Below are 23,086 nucleotides of genomic sequence, written 5' to 3'. Positions count from 1 at the left end.
TGTCTATAGCAGCGGTTCTCAACCTTTTTTGGGCCACCCCTAAAAATTATCCAGGTCCCTTAAAACCCCCCATCAAATAAAATGTAAGCCAATTGTCTGCCCTGAATTTTAATGTTGATTATTATTCTATTTGCATTATGATTATTATTCTTAGTATTTATTATATTAATTTTGTATTAACATTCTTATATTATTTTTCTTATCATTAGACTGCTATAGTATATTATTTATAAAAACTTAAATTCTCTGAGATTGAAGTTACATAACATTGTTTTTACCTTCAATAGCCCTAATACACCATGTACCCAGGGAGCAAACAAAGCCATTTTATTCAGGAGTGTTAGACAAACGCAATGGTAAGAAGTTTGAGATTGCTGCTTTGCGCAATCACAGCTTCGCGAAGGGCGGGGCTCTCCCCACACACCCACACACCCACGCCCACACACACACACACACACACACACACACACCCACGCCCACACACACACACACACACACACACTAATTATAAATGCAGCGACGTCGACCCCAACGTTCAGAAACTCAGGCGAAAAGATCCGCTTTTTATTTTTTAACGCACACAGCCCAGTGATGCAGATGTTAGCCAGAGTGCAGCTCTCTGCTGCTGGTCCAAGTCCCAACCACAGCGGTAGTTTGTTACCATTAATTCTGATTAGTGTTATTCATGGTATATCTTTGGAAAAACATTCATGCTTTCGAGCAGTGTTTTTTTTTTAAGCAGCAAAAAAGTCTAAAAACACATAAAGTTGCCTGAACACTGGTCAGAATCAATTCAGAATTTGGTTTATTGCCAAGTACATTTACACATAAAAAGGACTTTGCCTCACTCCTTTTTTCAAATATCAGATTTAATAACATAGCAGTGCCTATAAAACAGGGGGGGAACCTTGTTCCTATCAAGGGCCATTTACAGTCTTACAAAATCCTTCTAGGGCCATACTAATTATTGAACTCATAACTTCTGCTAAAAATATAAGACAGCCCATTCATTTCACCTTTCTTTCATGCTGTGTAAAAAAAGAAGAAGCAAAAAGCAGTCGCCCATTTTATTCTATTGCTGACTAGATTCGAATTTAATTGTTTGGAGTTGATTTTTTGCGCGTGTTTATGAATTACCTCGGTGGTCCGGAAGTTCCCCACCCCTGCTATAAAACAAATGCCCCCCAAAAACACATGAACGCCCCCCTTTCTAAAATATTGCTTCCAGCGCCCCCCGACATTCTCTGAACACCCCCTGGGGGGCACTACCACCCGTGTTGAGAACCCATGGTCTACAGGTTCTACTACTGAGTTGATGCAGCGTATGGAATCTGTGCTTGGAGTCTTGCAGAGTGGTGGAAGTAGATGTTGTACCTTGCGGTGTAGCAGCTGGGGTTGTGGGCCACCTCCTCCTTCTATGTCAAAGCGAACTTTGTTGAAAAGAGCCACTGCATGCTGCTGCTCATACAGACAGCCAAACTCCCCCATCACCTCCCTGGTCCGAGCTGAAACACACATACACTCTGTTAGCACAGGAGTGGCACTGTTCAGGGTGTTCTATATTAGGGTCTTAGGCATTTTTTATATTTACACAATGAATGTGGACTAAGGTGGTGCTCATTGTGTGTGTCAAACAATGAACACTACAGCTTCAGGGTCTGCAAACATGGCTGTGCAGTAGACTGTCAACATTCACTTTAATCCACATTTTGTTATTCAGAAAAGATTAACAAATGCAGTGACTCAACAGCCCATGAAAAAGTCCACACGCACGTTGCCGTTTGCCAGAGCTGTGGATGGCCTTCTTTATCTAACCGCTTACACATTACACTTCTGAAAAGAACATTTTTCTGTCCATAGTTAGTGATGGAAGACACACACACACACACACCAAGTGACTAATACTAGAATGTTGTGTAACAAGGAGAGCAGTCTTAAGTCTGCAAACTGACTACATAATGTCAGTTACACAGCCATAGCCATCTAAAAGTTTTCTAACATTAGTTCAAATTAGCCACCATTAACTTACATTTGCAAGAGGAAGTTTCATTACCTTTTGCATTAGAGATGAACCGATACCAGTTCTGACTTAAATAGCTGGATCGGGTATCGTGACAATGGGCCGATCTAGTATCGGACACCATTATTGTAATAGATAAAATTACCAAGCCAAGTATTTCTTTAGTTACATTTAGTTTTACAAAGATAGGAAAGCAATGGCAACCCTGACGTTGCATTGCACATAAAAGAATGATCCTTGTCACTCACTACACCGTGAGGCATACAGCTCATTAGTTAAACACTGGTATTGGAACGGTACCCAAATCCCAGGTATTGGTATCTGTACTGAAGTCAGATTGGTGCATCCCTACTTTAAGTAGATATAGCCTGCATCACATATTTCTTACAATGACAACAAAATAGCTCTTGCTAATAAACAGTCAGCGTCAGCATTTACACATGTGCAACAGTCACTGTCATGGATGTAATATAATAATGCTAATTCAGCAAATCAGGCCCAGCAGGGTTCACTGTGATTTACTCCTGTTCACTTCCTCATGAACTTTAAGACAAACAGCAGTCCATCAAACAATTATAATTTATACTAAATTTAATTATGTACTTCGCATAAATTGAACATAAACAAGCCAACAAGCATCTCATGTCGAGTTTTACATCTATCAAATTGCATTACATGTAGATTATTACTGGCTGCCTTCCTTGATCTTTCACTGGCCGCCCACTGTCATGGTCAATGATGTTATGCAATTGAAAGCTTTAAAGAGGTTGAAAGCTCAAAAAAGATAGTACATGGAGCGTTGACTTAGAATATTTTGTTACATTACTTTTTTTCTGGCCATGCTGGTCCCTGGTTTGTACGCTATAGAAATGATGTTGAGTCATTAAAATGTTCAGATTACCTAAAAATAAAATCATTCATATCAGAACTACGTTTGGCTATACATCAGAGGTTAGTTAAATAGGAATCTTGGGTATGGTCTGCTTATTGTGGTTGAAGCCGGATCCAAATCAGACTAAAAGAGTCCTGTCTAACTGTTGCAAAACCACTCTAGTTGGAATGGATCAATAATTAGAAAGAAGTTCTTCATGGATCTTTCAACATAAAGCCCACTGGAACCAGCTAGAACACTCCCACCACCCCTCATCTGGGAGGCCTCACCCTTTAGAGGCCTTTGGCCTTGGTTGGACAGAGTCCCCCAATCAGATTTCAGAAAGGTATGGGGTTGAAGAGAGTTTATAAAGCTATTCAACTATCTGACAAGCACTTCTGACAAGCTTTCTGGCAGCCTAACCTTTCAGTTGTAATACTTGTTAGGTCCAAGTATACACCACCTAGGAGTTGGGCAGGATAATATAAAAAATTCATTAAAAAACGATTCTTACTAAAGCTGTATCCAACGTTTTTTGATCCTCTTACTATATATATTTGTAAAAAAAATAATTTTATTCACATAACAAAAGGATGGAAATATGATTATATAAAGTCCCAAACTATTGACAGTGACAACAGGGGGCCACGGTAGTCATGTGACCCTATCAGTAGTTGAGCTCACTACTGTCATACAGCAATTTCTTTTGTAGGGTCAATCTCATTCATCTTTTCCGTTGCACAATGCTTTTGAGATCAAATATGTCACACACATGCTCAGTCAAGAACACAAAAAAAGAAAAGAAATAAGAAAATCACAGATGAGATTCAGTGTTGGATTAATTTGACAAAGACACTGTAGTACGAGATTGGATTACAAAGCTTCTGAAAGAGCTAAAATAGGCTTGATTGCTTCAAAGTGATTGCTTTGAAATACACCATGGTTGATATGCTTCTTTTGGGAAAGTCACATGACAACCATACTGCATTAGACACTGAGGGGAATCAAAGACTTCATTCATTTCAAACAATTGACAGCAGGAGAAACATTCAAAGATAATGCTTCCCTTATTTGACCATCCTAGCAGCATTAGTACTAGTCAGCAAACTTTTCAATATTTCCACTGACCATCTACTTCCCTACTGAGAACATCCCTGATTATGCAGATTTCATGGCCAAGAGAGAAAAGTTGTAACACAGTGCCAGCTCCTGAGAACGTGAGGATGTGAGATGACTACTTGAGGCATTCCTTACTGGGTAGTGCCTTACTATTCAGGAAGCCTGGGGCATGAATGTGTGAAATTCTGCATGTAAAGTTCTCTTCTTAATGTAGGGGTTTCTTTATCTACCATTAGTCAAGGACTAGAAATGGATTTGGCCGTGCTTTTCTTAAGCCTTATTCATACAGGGCCAAAGCTGGTGTACTGTAGTATATAGTAACTCCTTCTGTGGAATAAAATCAGTGAAAAGCAAGTAAAGATATTACCCACTTCCTTAAGTAAATAATAAAAAATAAAAAAATAGACTTCCTGCAAGACATGCAGGGCAGCACATACTGTTGCTAGGTTTGGTTATCCAGATGTCATGTTCTGCACAGACAGTTCGAGGACTTCCACTGCATGGATGGACATGCAACTGTCCAGGTTGAATCAGCAATACAAAACATGAGCCACTGTGTTACACCATATTATATTATTTGGCTAAAGTTAAAGTTACTTTTGGGTGGGGTGAATTTCTTGCATTAGTCCCCTACTTAGGGTCACAAGATAAATCTGAGGGACATGAGAGGATTACTAGAAGAGGAATGAAGAAAACGAATAAATGGAGGCAGAAGACGTTATCTTTCAGTCAGCCATGCACATTCACACCCAAAGAGGAGGACCCGCCCCCATCGCTGCTGTGCCAATCACGAGGCCGCATGTTACACGGTGGCTCTGTCAAGTTCCCCGTGATTGGCCGAGAGCCTATTCAGTTCCCAGCTGACTAAGATCACAGACAAAAGGCTGCACGCTGCAATATTATTGAACAGATACCTTGTATTTTTGAGAAACATTGATCGTTTTGTAACTCCAAAAACTCCACAAGCACAAGTGAGATACCCTCCAATTCAGAAACCAGAGGTGAAATTGCGTGGCGAGCCGGCACCTGCTGCTCATGTAGCAGCTGATAAGCAGCTGCAAAGGCAAAACAAGAGAAGACCTGAAAATATACAGATAATTATCTGGCAGTGGGACTTGCACATCTTTAAAATAAAAACATGAATATATGAACCTGTGTATTAATTGAATAGCTTAGCATTGAATGTACAATAACAGGGTAGCTATGTATATACATGACACTAGGCCCAGTTTAATATTTTTAAAAAAACATAATTTTATACACTGCTCCATCTCTCCATCAGTTTGGGGGTCCTTGGTCTGAAAAATATTGAAGACCGCTGAAATAGAGGAAGTAGAAGTATAAAGTAGCATATAATGGATATCAAGTCAAGTACAAGGACCTCAAACTTTTACTAAAGTACAGTGCAGTAGTACATCTACTTTTACTTCCCGCCACTGTTCATGAGTAATGTAGTATTTAGAGTCAACCACCAAACCGAAGTGCAAGGGAAAGAAACTGGCTCTCAGAAACAACGTGGAAATAATTAAAAACTGATGGCATAACATAAACCCATTATGTGGTTAAATTATCTATTGCTTCCATGTTTTAGGAACATAAATGAAATAAAAACAATAACTTCCACTGAATAGTTTTTTCCATTAAGTATGCATCAGATATATAGGTAAGTAGGTAAGGTATGAGCTGCTGCTATGAGTCGAGCTGACTCTTTGTTGTGCTGCAGCTGGCTTACACACTAATTGTCCAGGGGGCTCTGCAGTGCTGAAGCCAGCTATCTGCTCTAATGATGCGACCATGTTGTCTTCCATCTCATCTAATCAAACCTGCCGTACATGGCAGCTCATCGCATCACTGACGTCAGGTCAACAGCTTCAGCTTGTCTTGATCATAGAGCTCTAAACTGAGACCAGACGGCTATTTAATAGACTTGCAAGAGAACTGCCCCCCTCCTTTCTCCAGTGCCTCAACAAAAACATTCCACTGAGATAGACCCAAAGGCTGACTCATAAATTTAGACTGTGTTCCCATCAGAGCTGAAGCAAGAGGCTGTGCTTGTGTAAGGATCAAGTAGAGCACAACATAAGTGCAAATTTAGCTGGATTTAAAACATGTTTACTGATGTAATTAGAGACAAGGCAGGACTTTTAGTATAATTCTCTGTAGCAATTTGTAGTAAACATTAGCCAACAGAGAAACTTCAGTGCTCTGCTCCTGGTCTTTCTCAGTCTTGTTCAGTGTTTCAGTGTCAGTTTGTACAATATACTGAAAGTAGTACTTTGACAGCCATAAATATATTGATTATGTAGATAGCGTAAGAACGGTGATGACACGGCAAAACAGTCACACCCACAAAACATGATAAACCATAAGGGGTCCATGTTGCAAGACGGGTCGAGTTCCCGACATCTAACTTTGTGCATTTGTAAACAATTTCTGGTAAACAATTGTATTCTCTCTAAAATAATTGAATCATAAAGAGCTTGGTTGTGTTGATATAAAAACTCTAATCCACTGCCCCTGCCACCACACATACATAGTGGACACAGACATTTAAGTTACCCACGAGAATTCAAGAATTTCTTGTACAGGGAATTTTTTGTGGAACTGTGCATATGACAATAATGAATGCTATGACAGTGATGTGTGGAGAGAGGGTGCAGCGAGTCCACGGCACGGGGAGCAGCGAGGTGGGTCAGTAGTGCTGCACAGAGCACCTTCACTCTGGGCCTTTCAAAGCCAAGCAGCCAGTCGCGGCTATCTGTTACTAAACAGCAGACAGACACAGTTAGAGACTAGCTGGTGAATATAGTGAAGCATTTAGCAGCTAAGGAGACAGGAGTGGGTGGACAACAAAACAGAACTAAAAAGGGGACATCACATGGACAGCTACATGACTCCAAATGAATGCTAATGTTACTTTGTGTAAATGAGACTGTTAAACACATGAGCAATAACAACTTCAGAAGGTGCCAATATGTCCATGTTGTGTTTACATGGGCAACTCAAACTTTCCCTTCAGTACCACAACATCCCCATTCAGAAGAAACCCTGCAACATGAGCTGTAGAAGCATCAAAATACAATGTAACCTGATTTTTAGAATAAACTTTAGCGTAATCTTTAATTTTTGTAATAGCAGTTTGAAATTTGCCCAAGAGCCCATTATTTCCTGTGGATGAACACTCCTTCTGATTGACAGAACTGTCTCGTAATGACATCAGATAACAGATTATGAGACAGGATATATGAATGACATTTTTATTTCTTGATCTTGGAAGATTCAGAAGGCGGGCAAACTCAACTTGATAATCTAGTTTAGTTCATTCGAACTTGAAAGGTTTGTTTAGTTAGCGTACAGTTTTGAGGTAGCAAGTCAAGCTTCATGAAGCGTTCTCACCTCGAGGTTATCCCTTCTCTCTGGGTTTCATTGTGAAGTAACCTCACCAGAAACATTCTGTGACTGTTTGTTGAAGTTTATCTCAGGAGATCGTTTCAGACCTGCCCTGCCTCAATCACAAGTGTTTGTGTATGTACTGTGGGGTCCCAGGAGCAGGTATTTCCGCTATCTGAACTTGTTTAAAACAAACCTCTCTGTGCGGAGCAGGGTGCGTGTTGAAGGTGAGAGTGCCACACCTCACCAGGCCACAGAGAGCCAGCGTGTTGGCCACCTGACACTCCCTCCAGAGCTTGAAGGTTTAACAGATTCAGGGAAAACACTCCACATTAGGATTTCCTGTTTCCTGGCCCCTCACCCACTGACCAAGTTAGCACTGCTCTATGCATTTTATGAAGTTTGAGATCCTGGCTTAAAGTTTACAAAAACACTTGGTAGTGTTCCACATATTTAATGCTTTTTTGTTTTTGCAGATAGATTTTTTAATGCATTTTGTTACCTTGCAGGCTATCATTGATTCTTAGTTTTAGTTGGAAACATCTTGGAAATCAAAAGCACTTAATGATAGCAGTGGATACCAATCCAGGGGTTGGGACCCTCCAAAAGAAATCTGAGATCAATAAAAATAAAATAAATTCTGTTCTATTTACTCTTTATTATATTTAATTATTGACTGATTTTGCATTTTATTGTTTGGTATTGCAAATTTCAAAAACCCTAAGTGTAAAGAAGTGGTCGACCGATAAGGGATTTTCAATGGCTGATGCCAATATTTAGAGAGCGGGGCGGCCGATGGCCAATAAATCATGCCGATATGTTGCTGTGGGTCTTTGTTTGTTTTTTTGCATCTAATAAAATACAATTTATTATTAATAATAATAAGATACAAAATTGCTGATTTATTTTAACGCTGTTATTGTCTGCATTCTGTGTTTCCTTAAGTAAATATGCACAAACAGAGTTTTATTGCACTTAACAGCATTTATCTGCAGATAGCGTCTCGTCGTTTCTGAGAGAGAGAACGGAAAATTGTAAACATGCATAAATAAAAAAACAAACAATGTTGGTGTAGTGGCCTTCCCTGGTGTTAGCTCAGTGAAAAACTATAATAAATAAATAGCCTAGTGAGCACAAGCATTTGCCGATGCTCATCATTTAAAAAATGGTATTAACAGTCTACCACTAATGTAAAAAGTAAATGTACAATTCTCTTGAAACCATAACAAAGTAAATAAAAATACTGCAGTAATTTTAAATTGAAAGGCAATAACAAAATGGCTCCTCCATGTGTACGTGCATAAGCCTGGCTACAGTAAACATATGCACTCGTGCCAGTATCCAAAGAGGAAATGAGATGTTAGCCATGTGATCTGGGTCATTTCCACCCACTACACCCCCCCACATCTCCCTCCCAAGCTGACCTCATGCTGGAGGTTATGAGGGAAGTCGAACACACTGCTAGCTGGTTACACATGACTCCACTCAGGGCCTCCCACAGTTATTCTTATCAGCAATCAAGACACGGCTTTTCTAACAGATTGGTGTGGCCTGTTTATCAGTTGGTCATAATTCATCGCCTGAATCCAATGGCACTGAGTGATGAAGCCATCTATGAACATGATTAGCTCAATTCTGATAAGGACTTGTGTGCACAAAATGTATTTTACCAATTTGATCACTGGCACAGTCGATCCCAACCGTCTCCTTAATGCAACAGGATTTAACTAAATGTGTTGCGTGTGTGTATGTTGTGTAGAGCTTTAACGATAAATCCAGGCACTTCCCTTAAAAACCAGCCAGGCACTGGGCTTGTCTTGGCAGCAGAGACTATGTGGCGCTGGCTGTGCAGCTCAAGGACTGCAGAAGGTTTCTATCCAGCCACACAGACGCACACACTTTTCCATGCATTCCTTAAATTCCACATCTGATACATGTGTGCATGTGCCTCACTCTGAACTGGCCACTGAAGGCAAAACTAAAAAAGATGACGCTTGGCCTGTTACATAGCTTTCTTTCTCTATCACTCATGGAGGTAGTCAGCTGCAAGCGTTTTAAAACTTTATGCAGAAAAATGAACTTCCTCCCATTCACTTTAGATTGTACATGCATCATGTTGAGTTTACACTCCCATCATCATCATCATCATCATCATCATCATCATCATCATCATGTACAGTGCACATATGGCAGCTTTGTAATCTTTTGCCATGAAGCTACTTACTATACTAATAATTAACTGCCCACACAATCCACATAAGGGTCTGGGTTCAAAGGTGGTGATCAATCCTTGGGTATCAAACCTGACCTTAAACATTGCTTTATTATTAAGGTTTCAGAGGGAAGATTCAATCATTGTCAATTTTCCACTGCCAAACGTTTTCAAGCGTCTTTTAAAGTACCGGCTAATAATACAAAAAGCCCTTGAAACCTAAATGAAAACAGCCATTTTATTTGCAATTTATTTGTATTCAACCCATTGAATATGCTTCACATTGCTTTCCTTCACAACCCCTTTATAATTCCTTTTTTATTTTACTTTTTTTCTTAGTGTAGTTTCTTTATTTTGTACTTTACTATTATTTTGTTATTATTTAAGTCCAGAGCACAAAGTATTGAAAAGTGTCAAGTATGAAAAGCAGGCATCAAATGTCGTGCTAAATTCATAGTATTCTTTGATGAGAATGTTTATTTTTAAAAACAGTTTTGCCAATATTATATTCTTATCCAGGCAAACTTCTTGTAGGGCTGCTTGAGTTTAAAAATCTTTTTTCACATTTGAGAAATGTGGTTACTTTTGCTTAATGGAAACGAGATGAGGAAAGTTCACATCCAAGCAAGCAACATAATGCTACATGATCACAATGACACTGATGGATTCCCGGAACAAATGACCGCAGTAATCACAGTATCTACTGGCTCCAGCTCCGGATGGCAGAAACAGAAACATGACACCCAGGTGGACACGCTCACTTTCGCCCCTGTGCCGCACGTTGAATAATAAATAAAAATCAACAGGGATTTGAACAATTACTACAATTTATTAATGCATAACTCTCCTCAAAGCCACCAGACTCAAGTCAGACAGTTTTACCTCGCTGATAATCGTTAAATCAGGGTTTAATAGTAGCAGCCCTGGTAATGAACTCATAACCTTCCACTGTAGTATTTGGAAGCCGTACCACTAGACCAGGGGTCGGGAACCTTTTTTGCTGGGAGAGCCATAAAAGCCAAACATTTTTAAATGTATTTCCTTGAGAGCCATACATTTAATAAAATTGAGTTTTAAGTGTAAAACGTCTCCGAGTACTAAAAGCGCTATCAGTCTTCCCCCCCCCCCAGAGACACCACAGATCTCTGGGATGAAAAGTGGCGATGTGAGCTGGCCTTTTTGTGCGACATAATGAAGCATCTCACTGTTAAACCTGCAGCTTCAGGGCCATCTGATCACGGACATGTATGATGCAGTGACAGAGTTCCAAGCCGAGCTGCCTGTGAGAGACTCTGATGCAGCAAGAAACTTTGATCACTGCACGTTTCCAAACCATCGCCACCACTGTGTTTACGACTGCGCATTCTGCTGATAAACTGAGCGCATTTGCAGCTCAGAAATTCCTGCTCAGCAATCCGTTTGCAGTACATGTGAACATCCAAATGGAGCTGATTGACCTCCAGTGTAACGACACACTCAAGGCAAAGTGTGACTGTGGGCGCTGCAGTTGCCAAGCTTCATCCCAGAAACAATGCCTCAACCCTCCTTCATGCCGCTCAGATACTTTGCATGTTTAGAAGCACACACCTGTGTGAGCAGCTTTTCTCTGTGATGGAGATGAACAAAAACCCACATAGGAGTCGTCTCACTGAGGGTTTCAACAGAACCCCAAACTGACACACACACACACACACACACAGCGGAAGAAAGGAGAGGGGAGAACTAAAACAAAATCCACTGCTAAATGTTTTACTTTAAATGACACAGTATAATTATATATTACTTGTTAATCATGTTAAAAAATGTCAGCTCAAAATTGTCTGCGGGCCATATCGCGTCATCGAAAGAGCCATATGATCCCGACCCCTGCACTAGACCATCACCACCCAAACTCCACAAACCATCTTTGTTAGTCTTTTCTCCGTACCATCAAACACCAACTCTGGTTTGAGAGTTCGAAAGAGACTGAATAAGTAAGGAACAGAAAATATCCACCGTAGTTTCCGAACCCTGCTTTCCAGCCCGTCCGTGACACATCAGAATAAAACTAAAACAGAAAGGCATACTTGTCTACTGGCAATGGGAAAGGAGTCCATCACCTATATTAGTCGATGCTTAAATAACCTGAATATACCAACTAACGTTGGTGGACAAGTAGTTGAACTATCCATCCATCCATCCATCGTCTACCGCTTATCCGGGATCGGGTCGCGGGGGCAGCAGCTCCAGCAAGGAACCCCAATCTTCCCTTCTCCGGGCCACATCCTCCAGCTCCGACTGGGGGATCCTGAGGCGTTCCCAGGCCAGTGAGGAGATATAATCTCTCCACCGAGTCCTGGGTCTTCCCCGGGGTCTCCTCCCAGCTGGACGTGCCTGGAACACCTCCCTAGGGAGGCGCCCAGGTGGCATCCTTACTAGATGCCTGAACCACCTCAACTGGCTCCTTTCAACGTAAAGGAGCAGCGGCTCACGGATGGCTGAGCTTCTCACCCTATCTCTAAGGGAGACGCCAGCCACCCGCCTGAGAAAACCCATTTCGGCCGCTTGTACCCGTAATCTCGTTCTTTCGGTCATGACCCAGCCTTCATGACCATAGGTGAGGGTAGGAACGAAGATCGACCGGTATATTGAGAGCTTTGCCTTCTGGCTCAGCTCTCTTTTCGTCACAACGGTGCGGTAAAGTGACTGTAATACCGCCCCCGCTGCTCCGATTCTCCGGCCAATCTCTCGCTCCACTGTCCCTTCACTCGCGAACAAGACCCCGAGGTACTTGAACTCCTTCACTTGGGGTAATGGCTCATTCCCTACCCGGAGTAGGCAATCCACCGGTTTCCTGCTGAGAGTCATGGCCTCAGATATGGAGGTGCTGATCCTCATCCCAACCGCTGCACACTCGGCTGCGAACCGATCCAGTGACTGTTGAAGGTCACAGACCGATGATGCCATAAGGACCACATCATCTGCAAAGAGCAGCGATGAGATCCTCAGGTCACCGAACTGCAACCCTTCTCCTCCACGACTACGCCTCGATATCCTATCCATGAAAATCACGAACAGGATTGGTGATAAAGCGCAGCCCTGGCGGAGGCCAACATTCACGGGAAACGAGTCCGACTTACTGCCGAGTATCCGGACACAACTCTCGCTTTGGGCGTTCAGGGATTAGATGGCCCTCAAAAGTGACCCCCTCACCCCATACTCCCGCAGCACCTCCCACAGTATCACCCGGGGGACCCGGTCATACGCCTTCTCCAGATCCACAAAACACATGTAGACTGGATGGGCGTACTCCCAGGCCCCCTCCAGGATCCTTGCAAGAGTTGGTCTGTTGTTCCATGACCAGGACGGAAGCCACATTGTTCCTCTTCAATCAGAGGTTCGACTACCGGCCGAACCCTCCTTTCCAATACCTTGGAGTTGACTTTACCAGGGAGGCTGAGAAGTAGTTGAACTACTGCATCAGTATTGTAAAACTTTAACTTAAAATCTTAATCTTAAAAGCAAGTCTAAGAGAAGCAGCTTTTACACCATTAGTCCCACTCTCAGCAAAAGTAAGGAGTCAGAATTACAAAGAAGTTCACATGCTCCGACATATCAGAGGCTGGACCACTGCCTTGATAATCAGTGAGCATTAGCATGTTCTCTCCTGCACACTCTGTGCTGTACCTTATCTGCTAGAGTCAACTCTGCTCAAGATCTGACTTCACTTCCAAAGGAACAAGCTTGAACAGGACAGATAAAGAAGCCTATGCTCATTTATAAAGAATTGAAACTGATAAGGGTGCAGGATCTGTCTTTTCACACTTATTATGAGCAGTGAAAGAGTAGAAAGGGTTAGAAACTGCCAGTAACCTTTGCTGCTATACAAATACATGAGATGTATGTATGTATGTATGTATGTATGTATGTATGTATGTATGTATATATATATATATATATATATATATATATATATATATATATATATATATATATATATATATATATATATATATACACACACATACACACACACACATATACACACACTTCTTAGAATTTTTGTTGAATACCCCTACTATAGATGTAATGTAAAGTTACACTTCATGAATTTTGTAAAAGGCAGATAGAATATTATGTGATGCTAGTACATTGACCATTATCAGACCAACACACATATTAATAATAATATAAAAAGCTTAGTCAGCAGCCTTTGCCCCATTGCATTGAAACTCCAGGACATACAAGGGTAGGCCATTGATCTGAGTACCAAACTTTACAGAAGTGGTCATAGCTGATGGATGAAATACACATGGAAATATCCAATTACTGTAAATTATCCTTTTTCAAACTGTTTTCTGGTCTCCTAAAATGATCTGTAAGGGTGGGGAGGGGACTGGTGAGATTTAGGAGCCAGTGTTTTTAAAAAAGCGGTCTACTGTTAGAGTTAGGGCACCTTCATACCTCGCGATAAAAGCAACAATAGATCAGAGTTGGTACCACAGGCGATTAACGAAGCCTACAAAATACACATTTAGTCAGCATAAAAATGCAATTAGAACCAGAGTCAAACTAACATCGTGGTCAAATGACTCCCGTTATCAACTCTCGTAATTTAAATAGAATATTCCAACTCGTCAGTGACCGCTGAGAAAAAACTCAGCACATGTGCCAAAACGGCAAAACAGCAGAAACAAACCTCCACAAAACGCTCCTCACCTGTGATAATCTCCCGTTTGGCTTCATCCAGATGACTAGAAATCATGTCCCCCATGGTGGAATAAACTCAAAATACCAGATTGACTCCACTGGTGTATTCTTTAAAACAAACGCAAGGAATCTGTTGAGAGTAGGGAGACTCCTGAAGAACCCTTTCACCTCCTCTCCAACATAACCTGAGCTGACTGAAGTTTAGAAAACAGACGGGTAGGAGCAAACACTTAAAACAAAAAGGTAAGGGAAGGAATAAAAATCAGCAGTGACAAACTGACGGCGATTTCTCGAAGAGACACACCCTCCTTTAAAATCGAAGAACTCCCACCTTCGAGCGGAGATGCGTTCAAATCATGTGGGCGAAATGCATATTCCCACAATCCCTGTCTCATAAATGTTCGAACTATTTGGATTGGATTTGGACAAAAAGACAAAAACAGTTAACTGGTCTGTTGTAGCTTATTTCTGTAAATTCTAATTCTCAACATTCAAACAGTGTTTCCTGGTACACAAACATGTCCGGTGGAGGAACACTGAATCCTTTGTATAGCTACCATTATTTTTGGGCCTAAAAGTTACAGTTCAATATATTGAATCTAAAAGTACTGGAGTGTGTATATGAAGTACCTGTGTGTTTTATACAGTTGAATTTAAGGTGATAAAATAGTACTTCATTTGGGCATGGCGATTCATTTGTCTACTTTATGTTACCAGGAAGAAAACTGCCATAGTCAAGAGCAGGACATTTCTAGCAGATCACTTTTTCAACCATAACATTTATCTTTTTTAAAGGTGAGTGTAACACCTCACAAGTCAGCGTGATGAAGCTGAGGAAGATACAGTCCGCTGCCGGGGTCAGCGTGCCACACTGGAAATGTATCTGTTTCAATAAAAAGAGGTTTTGTTTTGTTTACAGCAGTCACATGTCACAAGAAACGGACATCAAATTAGGCAAAACTAACTGTAGGTCAGTTACTCGTCCTCAAAGATGAATCACTGCATTTTAAACTCTAGACTAAAACAAAGTCCTCAATAAGACCCCCAGTCCTCGCTCATGTGACCATGCTGCAAATTCAAATACTGCATATCTGAAAACTCTATGTTAGCACATTGTTGTGTTGTGGATGTTTGTCCAGTGACATCCTTAATCAGCCTGCATATTTTAAACATATTTCAAAACATGGCTCATAAAAACATAGTGTGGACAAAAGTTTGCGATGACATTTTTATTCCAAAAGAACGAAAGCTCTATGTTTTTCTTCTCCTCTCACTCAATGGATGAGGTGTCAAACACTTATTTTTCTCTTATAAATCATTGCCAGTCCACTCGGTGGATGGTTCAGTGGTGATTTACTACCCTTGAAAAAATTTTTTTTTTGCTGACATGCTGAATACTTCTCCTCTCCCCCCCCCCCCCCCTTTATAAAGTGCGTGCCTACATTATAAAGTAGTGTTATCTCTGCTGACATGAGGGAGCAGTTTTTAATTCGTTTTTTCATTACCCCTACTTTGCAGAACATTTTCAGGAAACTTAAATCAACAGCTATATCATCATTATACATGTTTCATTTATATTTAAATATGAGATGAATATATATTATTAATATATATATTTGTAATATGTTTATTTACCTCAATTTGTGCTTCTTCATTTTAATTGTATTGATTTTGACATATTTCTGGCGCAGCAAGTCAGAACTGAATAGCAGGCATGAGGTTTCCGGTTCTGACATATTGTCTTCAAAATAAAAGCTTATAAAGAAGAGTCCGTTGTAAGAACTAGAGACCCATTCTTAAAAAGTCAGATCTAAAATTCCAAATGTAAAGCTCACCAAAATGAACCGAAATATAAAAAGAAATAGTACAAAGTGTAGACTACACAAAAGTTTAAAAACAATGTTTGACTTCTTGTTTTTTTCCTATAATTCCTTACAGCAAAGTCTTGATTTCATGTCAACTGTGCTCTCAGTATTTCTTCCAAAGTGTTATATGGTAAAATGAGTACAGCTATACACAATATTTTATTTTTCATTCAGATGCAAATTCAAAAATATGTTATTTTCTGTTCACCTTGTCAGATTTACATGTGTGGTTGTGTGTCTTGTAGCCGTTGCATATGTACATCTACATTTTAATGCTCAATTTTATTAGAAGATTAACGTTTCAATGCTGGGTGCATCTTCATCAGAGTCCTTGTCTGTAGTTAATCATTAGTCTTCTAATAAGGTTTGTTGACTTAATTCTGTGTGCTCCAGTATACTTTGGACCATTCTCTCAAGTGTCTTCTGTTACATGATTACCCTATTCTGAGATCACCAGACAGACGAGCAATTCCGGTTAAAGCGTATTAACCTCTCCGTTCAGGTTAATGTTGTCGGTTTCTAGTGTACTAGAGAGCATCTTTGAACAGAGACAGGGGCCTCCCTTTCAAATGTGACCACTGTTACCATGTGTCTGAAGTTCCATAATCATGACACCTGAGACTACTTGTGTGATTAAGACTATGAGTTGTCGTTGAAACCTCAGGAATGGATACATAAGAATGAACTTCCATGCTGACCAACATGCTCATGTGTCCACATCGGTACATTCCTCGTTGAAACACGCAGTAGTTAATTTAATCACTAATTATTCACTTATTTTACCAATGGCACTGAACTACTTCCCAAACGGAAAGCTTTTATTTTGGATGAATAGCAACGGAAGTGCGTTGTTTATTCTTATGATCTTGACAGTAGTTGTGTTGTGGCACTGGTTAGTGTTGTGTGGACAGTTGGACGCGCAGCATTATGGCACCACTTGGACTAAAAGCCATTGTTGGAGAAAGTAAGTTTATTTTATTTAAACGAATATTTGTACTTTTGATATACTGACAAGTTGACATTGAACACAGTTTAGTCAGTGATCATTATTTCAAAAGCATGTAAAGTATTGTACAGGTATGAAGGGCTCTCCCCTTTATCAAACCTTAAATTCGAGCGCACCTTATTGCATTATTATTTGATATTGCAGCTTGCGGTGATGCTGTTTTTATTTGATTATATGTTTGGGTAGTTCAACGCGCAATAAACGCACAGAAACATCCGAGCCAAGTGGAACGTGATTTGTTTCTCCAAATTTTATTTTAAGTGAGATGAATAATACATGTGAATATGTTCGGTGGTGTATTATTATAATATGATCGAAGTTTCTATCGTTCAGACCTATTATTATTATTATTATTATTATTATTATTATTATTATAATTATAAAAGCACAGGGTCCTGGTTTGGTGTAAATCCCGTTTCGCTAATCTTTGTCTGTGCGGATTAAGCGCTTTGACATCATTCTCATGGCAGAGGAGAGGTGCAGCAGGAAACATCCCATAGTTACAAACAAGGTCTTTGTTTGTAATGTCTGCTGCTGTATATCAACATCAGTGTCCATCAATAAACATCATGAGTCATTATAATGTAGACCGACAGTATCTCACGGGACTAAAGTTGCACATTAAAGTTTTACATTTTTAGTTTCGGTTTTAAATGATTGGTGCCTCTTTCAAATAAATCACCCTTCTAAATGACATTTAACATGTAATCAATCTTCCATTATAGTGTAATATCAATGTATAAATCAATAAAAAAGTACAGTGGAACAAATGAGTAAACTAACAATTGGGAATTTTAGTGAAAAGGAGAAATTATTTATACCAAAAGTATTTTCGTAAGTATCCTTCTGGGTATCTCTGGGACGTTTTAGACGAAGGGAGAAATTATTGATACTTTAAGAGTTTTTTTTGTATACACTATGTAACTTATTTACAAAAATAAGAGTTACTGTAGTGACGAACCCACCAATAATTATCCACAACTCTGCAGTTCTCCTTAGCTGTAAACTACTTTGAAGCATCTTCCAGCTCACAGCCTTGGTTTGGTCTCCAACTCATGACAGAAATCTCTTTATCTGCTGCACAGTTTGTGGCACCCCAGATATCAGAAAGTAAGAAGTCAGTTTTTCATGATATGTCCCCTTCAAAGCTCATGGACACACCAATGTTTGAAGAACGATTTCCCATCTCAGGAAATTAGACCTTCTGAAGAGCATGTGAATGCATCATTGGCCTTGGTGGAGGTCTATGCTCTCCGAGTACCATCACAATATTACTATTACTGGTGGGGAAATTATACAAAATAGCAAGGTGCAATGCTGCCCAGAATAAATGTTTATTAACATAACAAGTAAACATTTGTTATTGAATGTATCTGCAAAATGTTCAATGCCAGCCTATTTCACTTCAGAGGGAAAAAAGACTGAAGCACACTGATTGATCTGTAGTCTTTAAAATGTTTCATCACTTCTCTGTCTCAGTGAAAAGAACAAAGACGTAAGGCAATACAGAGTTATACTAAGTCAGAAATGATGAGTAACTAAGTAAAGTCAGAATTCTTTATTTTCTTGAATTCTTTTTCTTTTACTGACAGAAATTACATTTGTGAGTGAAGGTTTTATTAAATAGTATATTCTGCAAAGAATATTCTAGATGCCACATGCATTAGTTTCAACCCATTCCCCTATTTGAGAAGAATGTTATGTAGATTTGAAGAGAGTTTTTTCATACATGGACACAGTACTGCAGGATTGGAGAGGTTACAGGAGGTCACACAGTGTTGTAACTAATGTCTCAATGAGCCTTCTTCTATCATGATCGCTGAGTTGTCATAATGTTCGCCAGAGGAGCATGGATACAGCTAGTTACTGTGATAAATAAGAATATTATAAACCTGGGTTGGACAGATGTATCTGCCACAGCAGCAGCAGCCTGTTGTTTATCCCGCCTTGAAAGCTTCTTGTCAGGCGGTGTCACATTCTCTCACAAACACTTCCACTTAATGCTGTTGACTGATTGGTTGAACAGGCTCCTCTGTTTCACAAGCTTTCCTCAGACACCAGCGTCTGGTTGACTGGAATGTGGGATTTGAAATATCTGATCCACCTTATGGAAATGTTTTGTGATTAATCATATAAACTCATCCTTGAGGTGAGACATCCCAAGTGTGTATGGTAAAAAAAACCCCACTAATAGATACCATGAAACCATGAAATGTGCTAATATACATACATTTCCAGAGCATACATGTGAACAATGCATAAAGCCAGGTCTGAAGTTCTTGTTTCATTTTATTGACATATGGTCACACGTTTTGACAGAGGGGATTTTGGATATCTCTTTTTGACCCTCCACAAATCAGAAAATATCCCATCTGCCTCAAAAAAACATGTTCTCCTTCCAAGGAATTAGCTTTGGTGAATTGTTGCATAACATAAACAAAAGAGAATAAAAAGTACACTATAAAATAATATGTACAATAATAAAATAGAATTACCGCCTTGCGTTAATTGCAAGGCGGAAAATTGCGTTAATTGCAAGGCGGAAAAAAGTGATGACAGATGGTTTACATCCGTCTGTCATCACTTTTTTCCTATTAGATATTTCTGTGAAATTGTCATGATTTGCTCATGATTTGAATTTGGCCAAAATTGTGTTTTGTTAGGTCACCAAACTTTAAGCAGTTCAAGTCAATGTTTGTGCCAAATTTAAATAAATTCCCTCGAAGTGTTCCTGAGATATAGCGTTCACGAGAAGGAGACAGACATACGTTTCAAGTTCATTACATACTTTAAGTATAATTTTGGATTACAAGTTCTCTGAAATTGTATGTTTAAATCTGCAAATGAGGCATTATCTAATGCTAATTTTTGGTGAATTTAGGAGAAATCTACAGAAGCAAATAGATAGTAAAATACACTCCTAGATGTGTATTTTAGATGTTTCTTTTCGATGAGGACATGTTGTAGAAGAAAAATAGGCCAAACTCCCAAGTGACCAGTGCTTGAAAAAACAATGTTTTGGCCTGTGAAAAACATGAGAGAATTATGTCCAGTTTCAAATATTGTCATTAGCCACACAGTTGGCTAACTGTTATGTCATGATAATGTACTTATGACACCTTAGGAGCAGCTCAAGTGAAATGTCACCCGAGCTCTCTGTGGAAGCAGGACATGGAAATGGAGGATTTTGAATCCTGTTCTAATGGTCACACACACATGTACACAGCACACAGTGAAATGTAGACTCTGCATTTAACCCATCCTAGTATGTTGACATTGTAAGATATTTTTGAGGATGTGTGCTGTGGAATCATCTGTGTGTTTGTGTGAGAGCCAGTGTTGCTGCTTCACTGTGACATCACATTCGCTGACACAGAAACGGCACAGAATAATAGCGGATGGGCGCGGTGGACGGGGTAAGAGGATTGGGAGGATTGGCAGATTAGAGGCAGTGATTGCAGTGGGCCTGTCCCTCCCAGCACATAGTCCCTTCATGTTCAGTCTGACAGAGGACAGCTGCTTAAACCCCCAGTGAGATAAACAGTGACGCTTCTCATCTGGGGGGGGGGGGGGGGGGGGGTCAGTGATTGCGTGCGGGCGTGTCGCGGTTTCCTTTCTTTCGCTCTGTAGACGTGTGCGCACGTGTAGGTGTGTGCGCACGTGTGTGTGTCAGCTGCGGAGCCCCGCCCTTCGCAAAACGGAGCGAAGGAGAGAATGTGAGTGTGCAAGGTAGACAGTGCACACTGAAACGTGCACATACATTAGATCAATAGCATAAGCGTGTAGTGTATTTAATAAAATAGCATGTGAAAAAAAAAGTATATAAAAAAAAAAAAAAAAGAACACGCCTTGAATTTCAGACTGGGTGCAGGGCTCCGTTGGCGGGGCACAGCGCCCCTCCAAGACAATGTTAGGGAAACACTGGTATTTTATTGCTGTGCTGATCCAATTTTCTTATGAGGGATCAAGTTATTCCTCTGTCCATCTGTTTCCCTGCTGTCCAGTTACACTGCAGCTGCCAGGCGCACACTGTCCCTCGTTGAGAGGGATTTGCACAATCATGGTGTCGTGAGATTGTGTGCTTGTGTCATTTTTCTGCTTGCATGTTCAGCATGTAAAGTTGTTATCATCAAGGCTGTCACATTGAGAGCTCAGTATTCAGGTTTTTTTTTTACATGTCACCAACCACGGCCCGAAAAAACACGACTCAAAAAGTGTCTGATATTCAAACAAAAAGATCTTTTAATCCTAAATTATCCATTAACAACAACCATACACTTGATTAGTTTTACAAGATGAACTGGCACAAGACAAGGGGAGACAGGACTATTTATACATGAGGTAAGGGGACAACAATCAGGGGCGGGGCAGACGATCACAGAAGCGGGAAAACACAAGGCATGAAGTGACCTGGAGTGACCTGGAACGAGAGGGAAAGGAACGTTTCAAAACATAACAGGAAGTGTAAGACGACACTAGACAAGAGTGACGGTAACTTAACATAACGTGACCTGAGAGACATTAAACACTGAACATGAACTAAACTATAACATAAATACATGGCATAACATTCAATAATCTGACAGGACATGACAGTACCTCCCCATTTAGGGCCAACTCCTGACGGCCCAGGGACTTCAGGGTGCTGGCGGTAGAAGTCTCGGATGAGAGTTTTGTCCGTGATGAAGCTGGACGAGACCCACTGGCGTTCCTCTGTGCCATAACCTTCCCAATTGACAAGGAACTGTCGACTTCGACCCCGGTTGCGGACGGCAAGAAGCTTCTTGACCGTATTTACAGGACCGCCTTTGATGATCCGAGGGGGAGGAGGAGGCTTGGAAGTGGGCACAAGAGAACTGTCCTGGACTGGCTTGACTTTGGCAACGTGGAATGTCGGGTGGACCTTCATTGACCTGGGGAGTCTTAGACGGACAGAGACCGGATTAATTATTTTCGAAATTGGAAAAGGGCCCACAAACCTGTAGGCCAATTTCCGTGAATGGACGTGGAGAGGTAGGTCATTTGTGGCAAGCCACACCCTTTGGCCTGGTCTGTAGAGTGGAGCTGGTCTGGGGTGGTGATCCGCTGACTTTGGTTCTCGGTCTGATATAATGGCCCTGGGAAAACTATGAATACGTGAACACATGATGCAACATGACCTCTGCTGTTACCTTGGCAGAGGGAAGCTTGGTTTGGGCAATGAAATGTGCCATTTTACTAAAACGGTCTACCACCGTCACAACGGTTGTGTTACCATTTGAAGGTGGTAAGCCGGTCCCAAAGTCAATGGAGATGTGAGACCATGGGCATTGAGGAACTGGAAGCGGCTGGAGCAGACCCATCTGAGCCCTGGATGATGTTTTATTCCGGGCACAGACAGGACACCACGTACTCGGATACCTCCGACTGCATGGATGGCCACCAAAACCGCTGCTTCAGTATGAACATGGTTCTCTTGATAACAAGGTCGTGTGAGCCCAGCGAATTACCTTGGATCGTACTGTGGCTTTTATTCAATGTCTGCCCAAACTTGAAAGGCTTAGAGCAGGGGTCGGCAACCTGCGGCTCCGGAGCCACAAGCTTTGACAAAGAAAAACATGGAAATAAATAACATTATTTTTATGTATTTTTTTGTTGCACAGTGGACAATCTTTCAAACGGAACAGCTCTTATCTTGGAGTTTGAGGTGATATTGTGACACCGAAATACATTTAACTAAATTTTTACATTTCGTCCACTAAAATATGCGTCACATTCTCCTGCGTTTACGGGCGCGGCGCCTTTCCCTGCAGGTGGCTAATCTTGAGTTTCCGACCCCCGGCTAACTCGGTAAACTAACAATGGATACAACAAAAAAAAGAAAAGTCTCAGAGGAAAAAAGAGAGTTTAATTCTGCGTGGACAGATACATTTGC

At 40.7% G+C, this 23,086-nt stretch overlaps 2 protein-coding genes across 3 annotated transcripts in view; one reads left to right on the top strand and one right to left on the bottom strand.

The window, feature by feature from the left end:
- Positions 1 to 14,621, bottom strand: part of niban2b (niban apoptosis regulator 2b) — a 36,175-nt gene extending 21,554 nt beyond the window's left edge. The window contains 2 exon segments of the mRNA XM_029440425.1: positions 1,375 to 1,505; positions 14,311 to 14,621. Of these exon segments, the coding sequence (XP_029296285.1) occupies positions 1,375 to 1,505; positions 14,311 to 14,365 (186 nt within the window). The 5' untranslated portion in view covers positions 14,366 to 14,621.
- A 2,459-nt stretch (positions 14,622 to 17,080) lies between these two features.
- Positions 17,081 to 23,086, top strand: part of stxbp1b (syntaxin binding protein 1b) — a 41,541-nt gene continuing 35,535 nt past the window's right edge. For both annotated transcript variants that reach the window (XM_029440652.1, XM_029440653.1), the window contains exon 1: positions 17,081 to 17,130. In XM_029440652.1, coding sequence (XP_029296512.1) covers positions 17,094 to 17,130 — 37 coding nt within the window. In that variant the 5' untranslated portion in view covers positions 17,081 to 17,093. The remainder of the gene's footprint in view (positions 17,131 to 23,086) is intronic.

The sequence above is a fragment of the Cottoperca gobio genome, chromosome 9 (genome assembly GCF_900634415.1).
Source record: "Cottoperca gobio chromosome 9, fCotGob3.1, whole genome shotgun sequence".
Classification (NCBI taxonomy): domain Eukaryota; kingdom Metazoa; phylum Chordata; class Actinopteri; order Perciformes; family Bovichtidae; genus Cottoperca; species Cottoperca gobio.
Note: the sequence above shows the minus strand (reverse complement) of the source record. Positions and strands in the feature narration are given on the sequence as shown.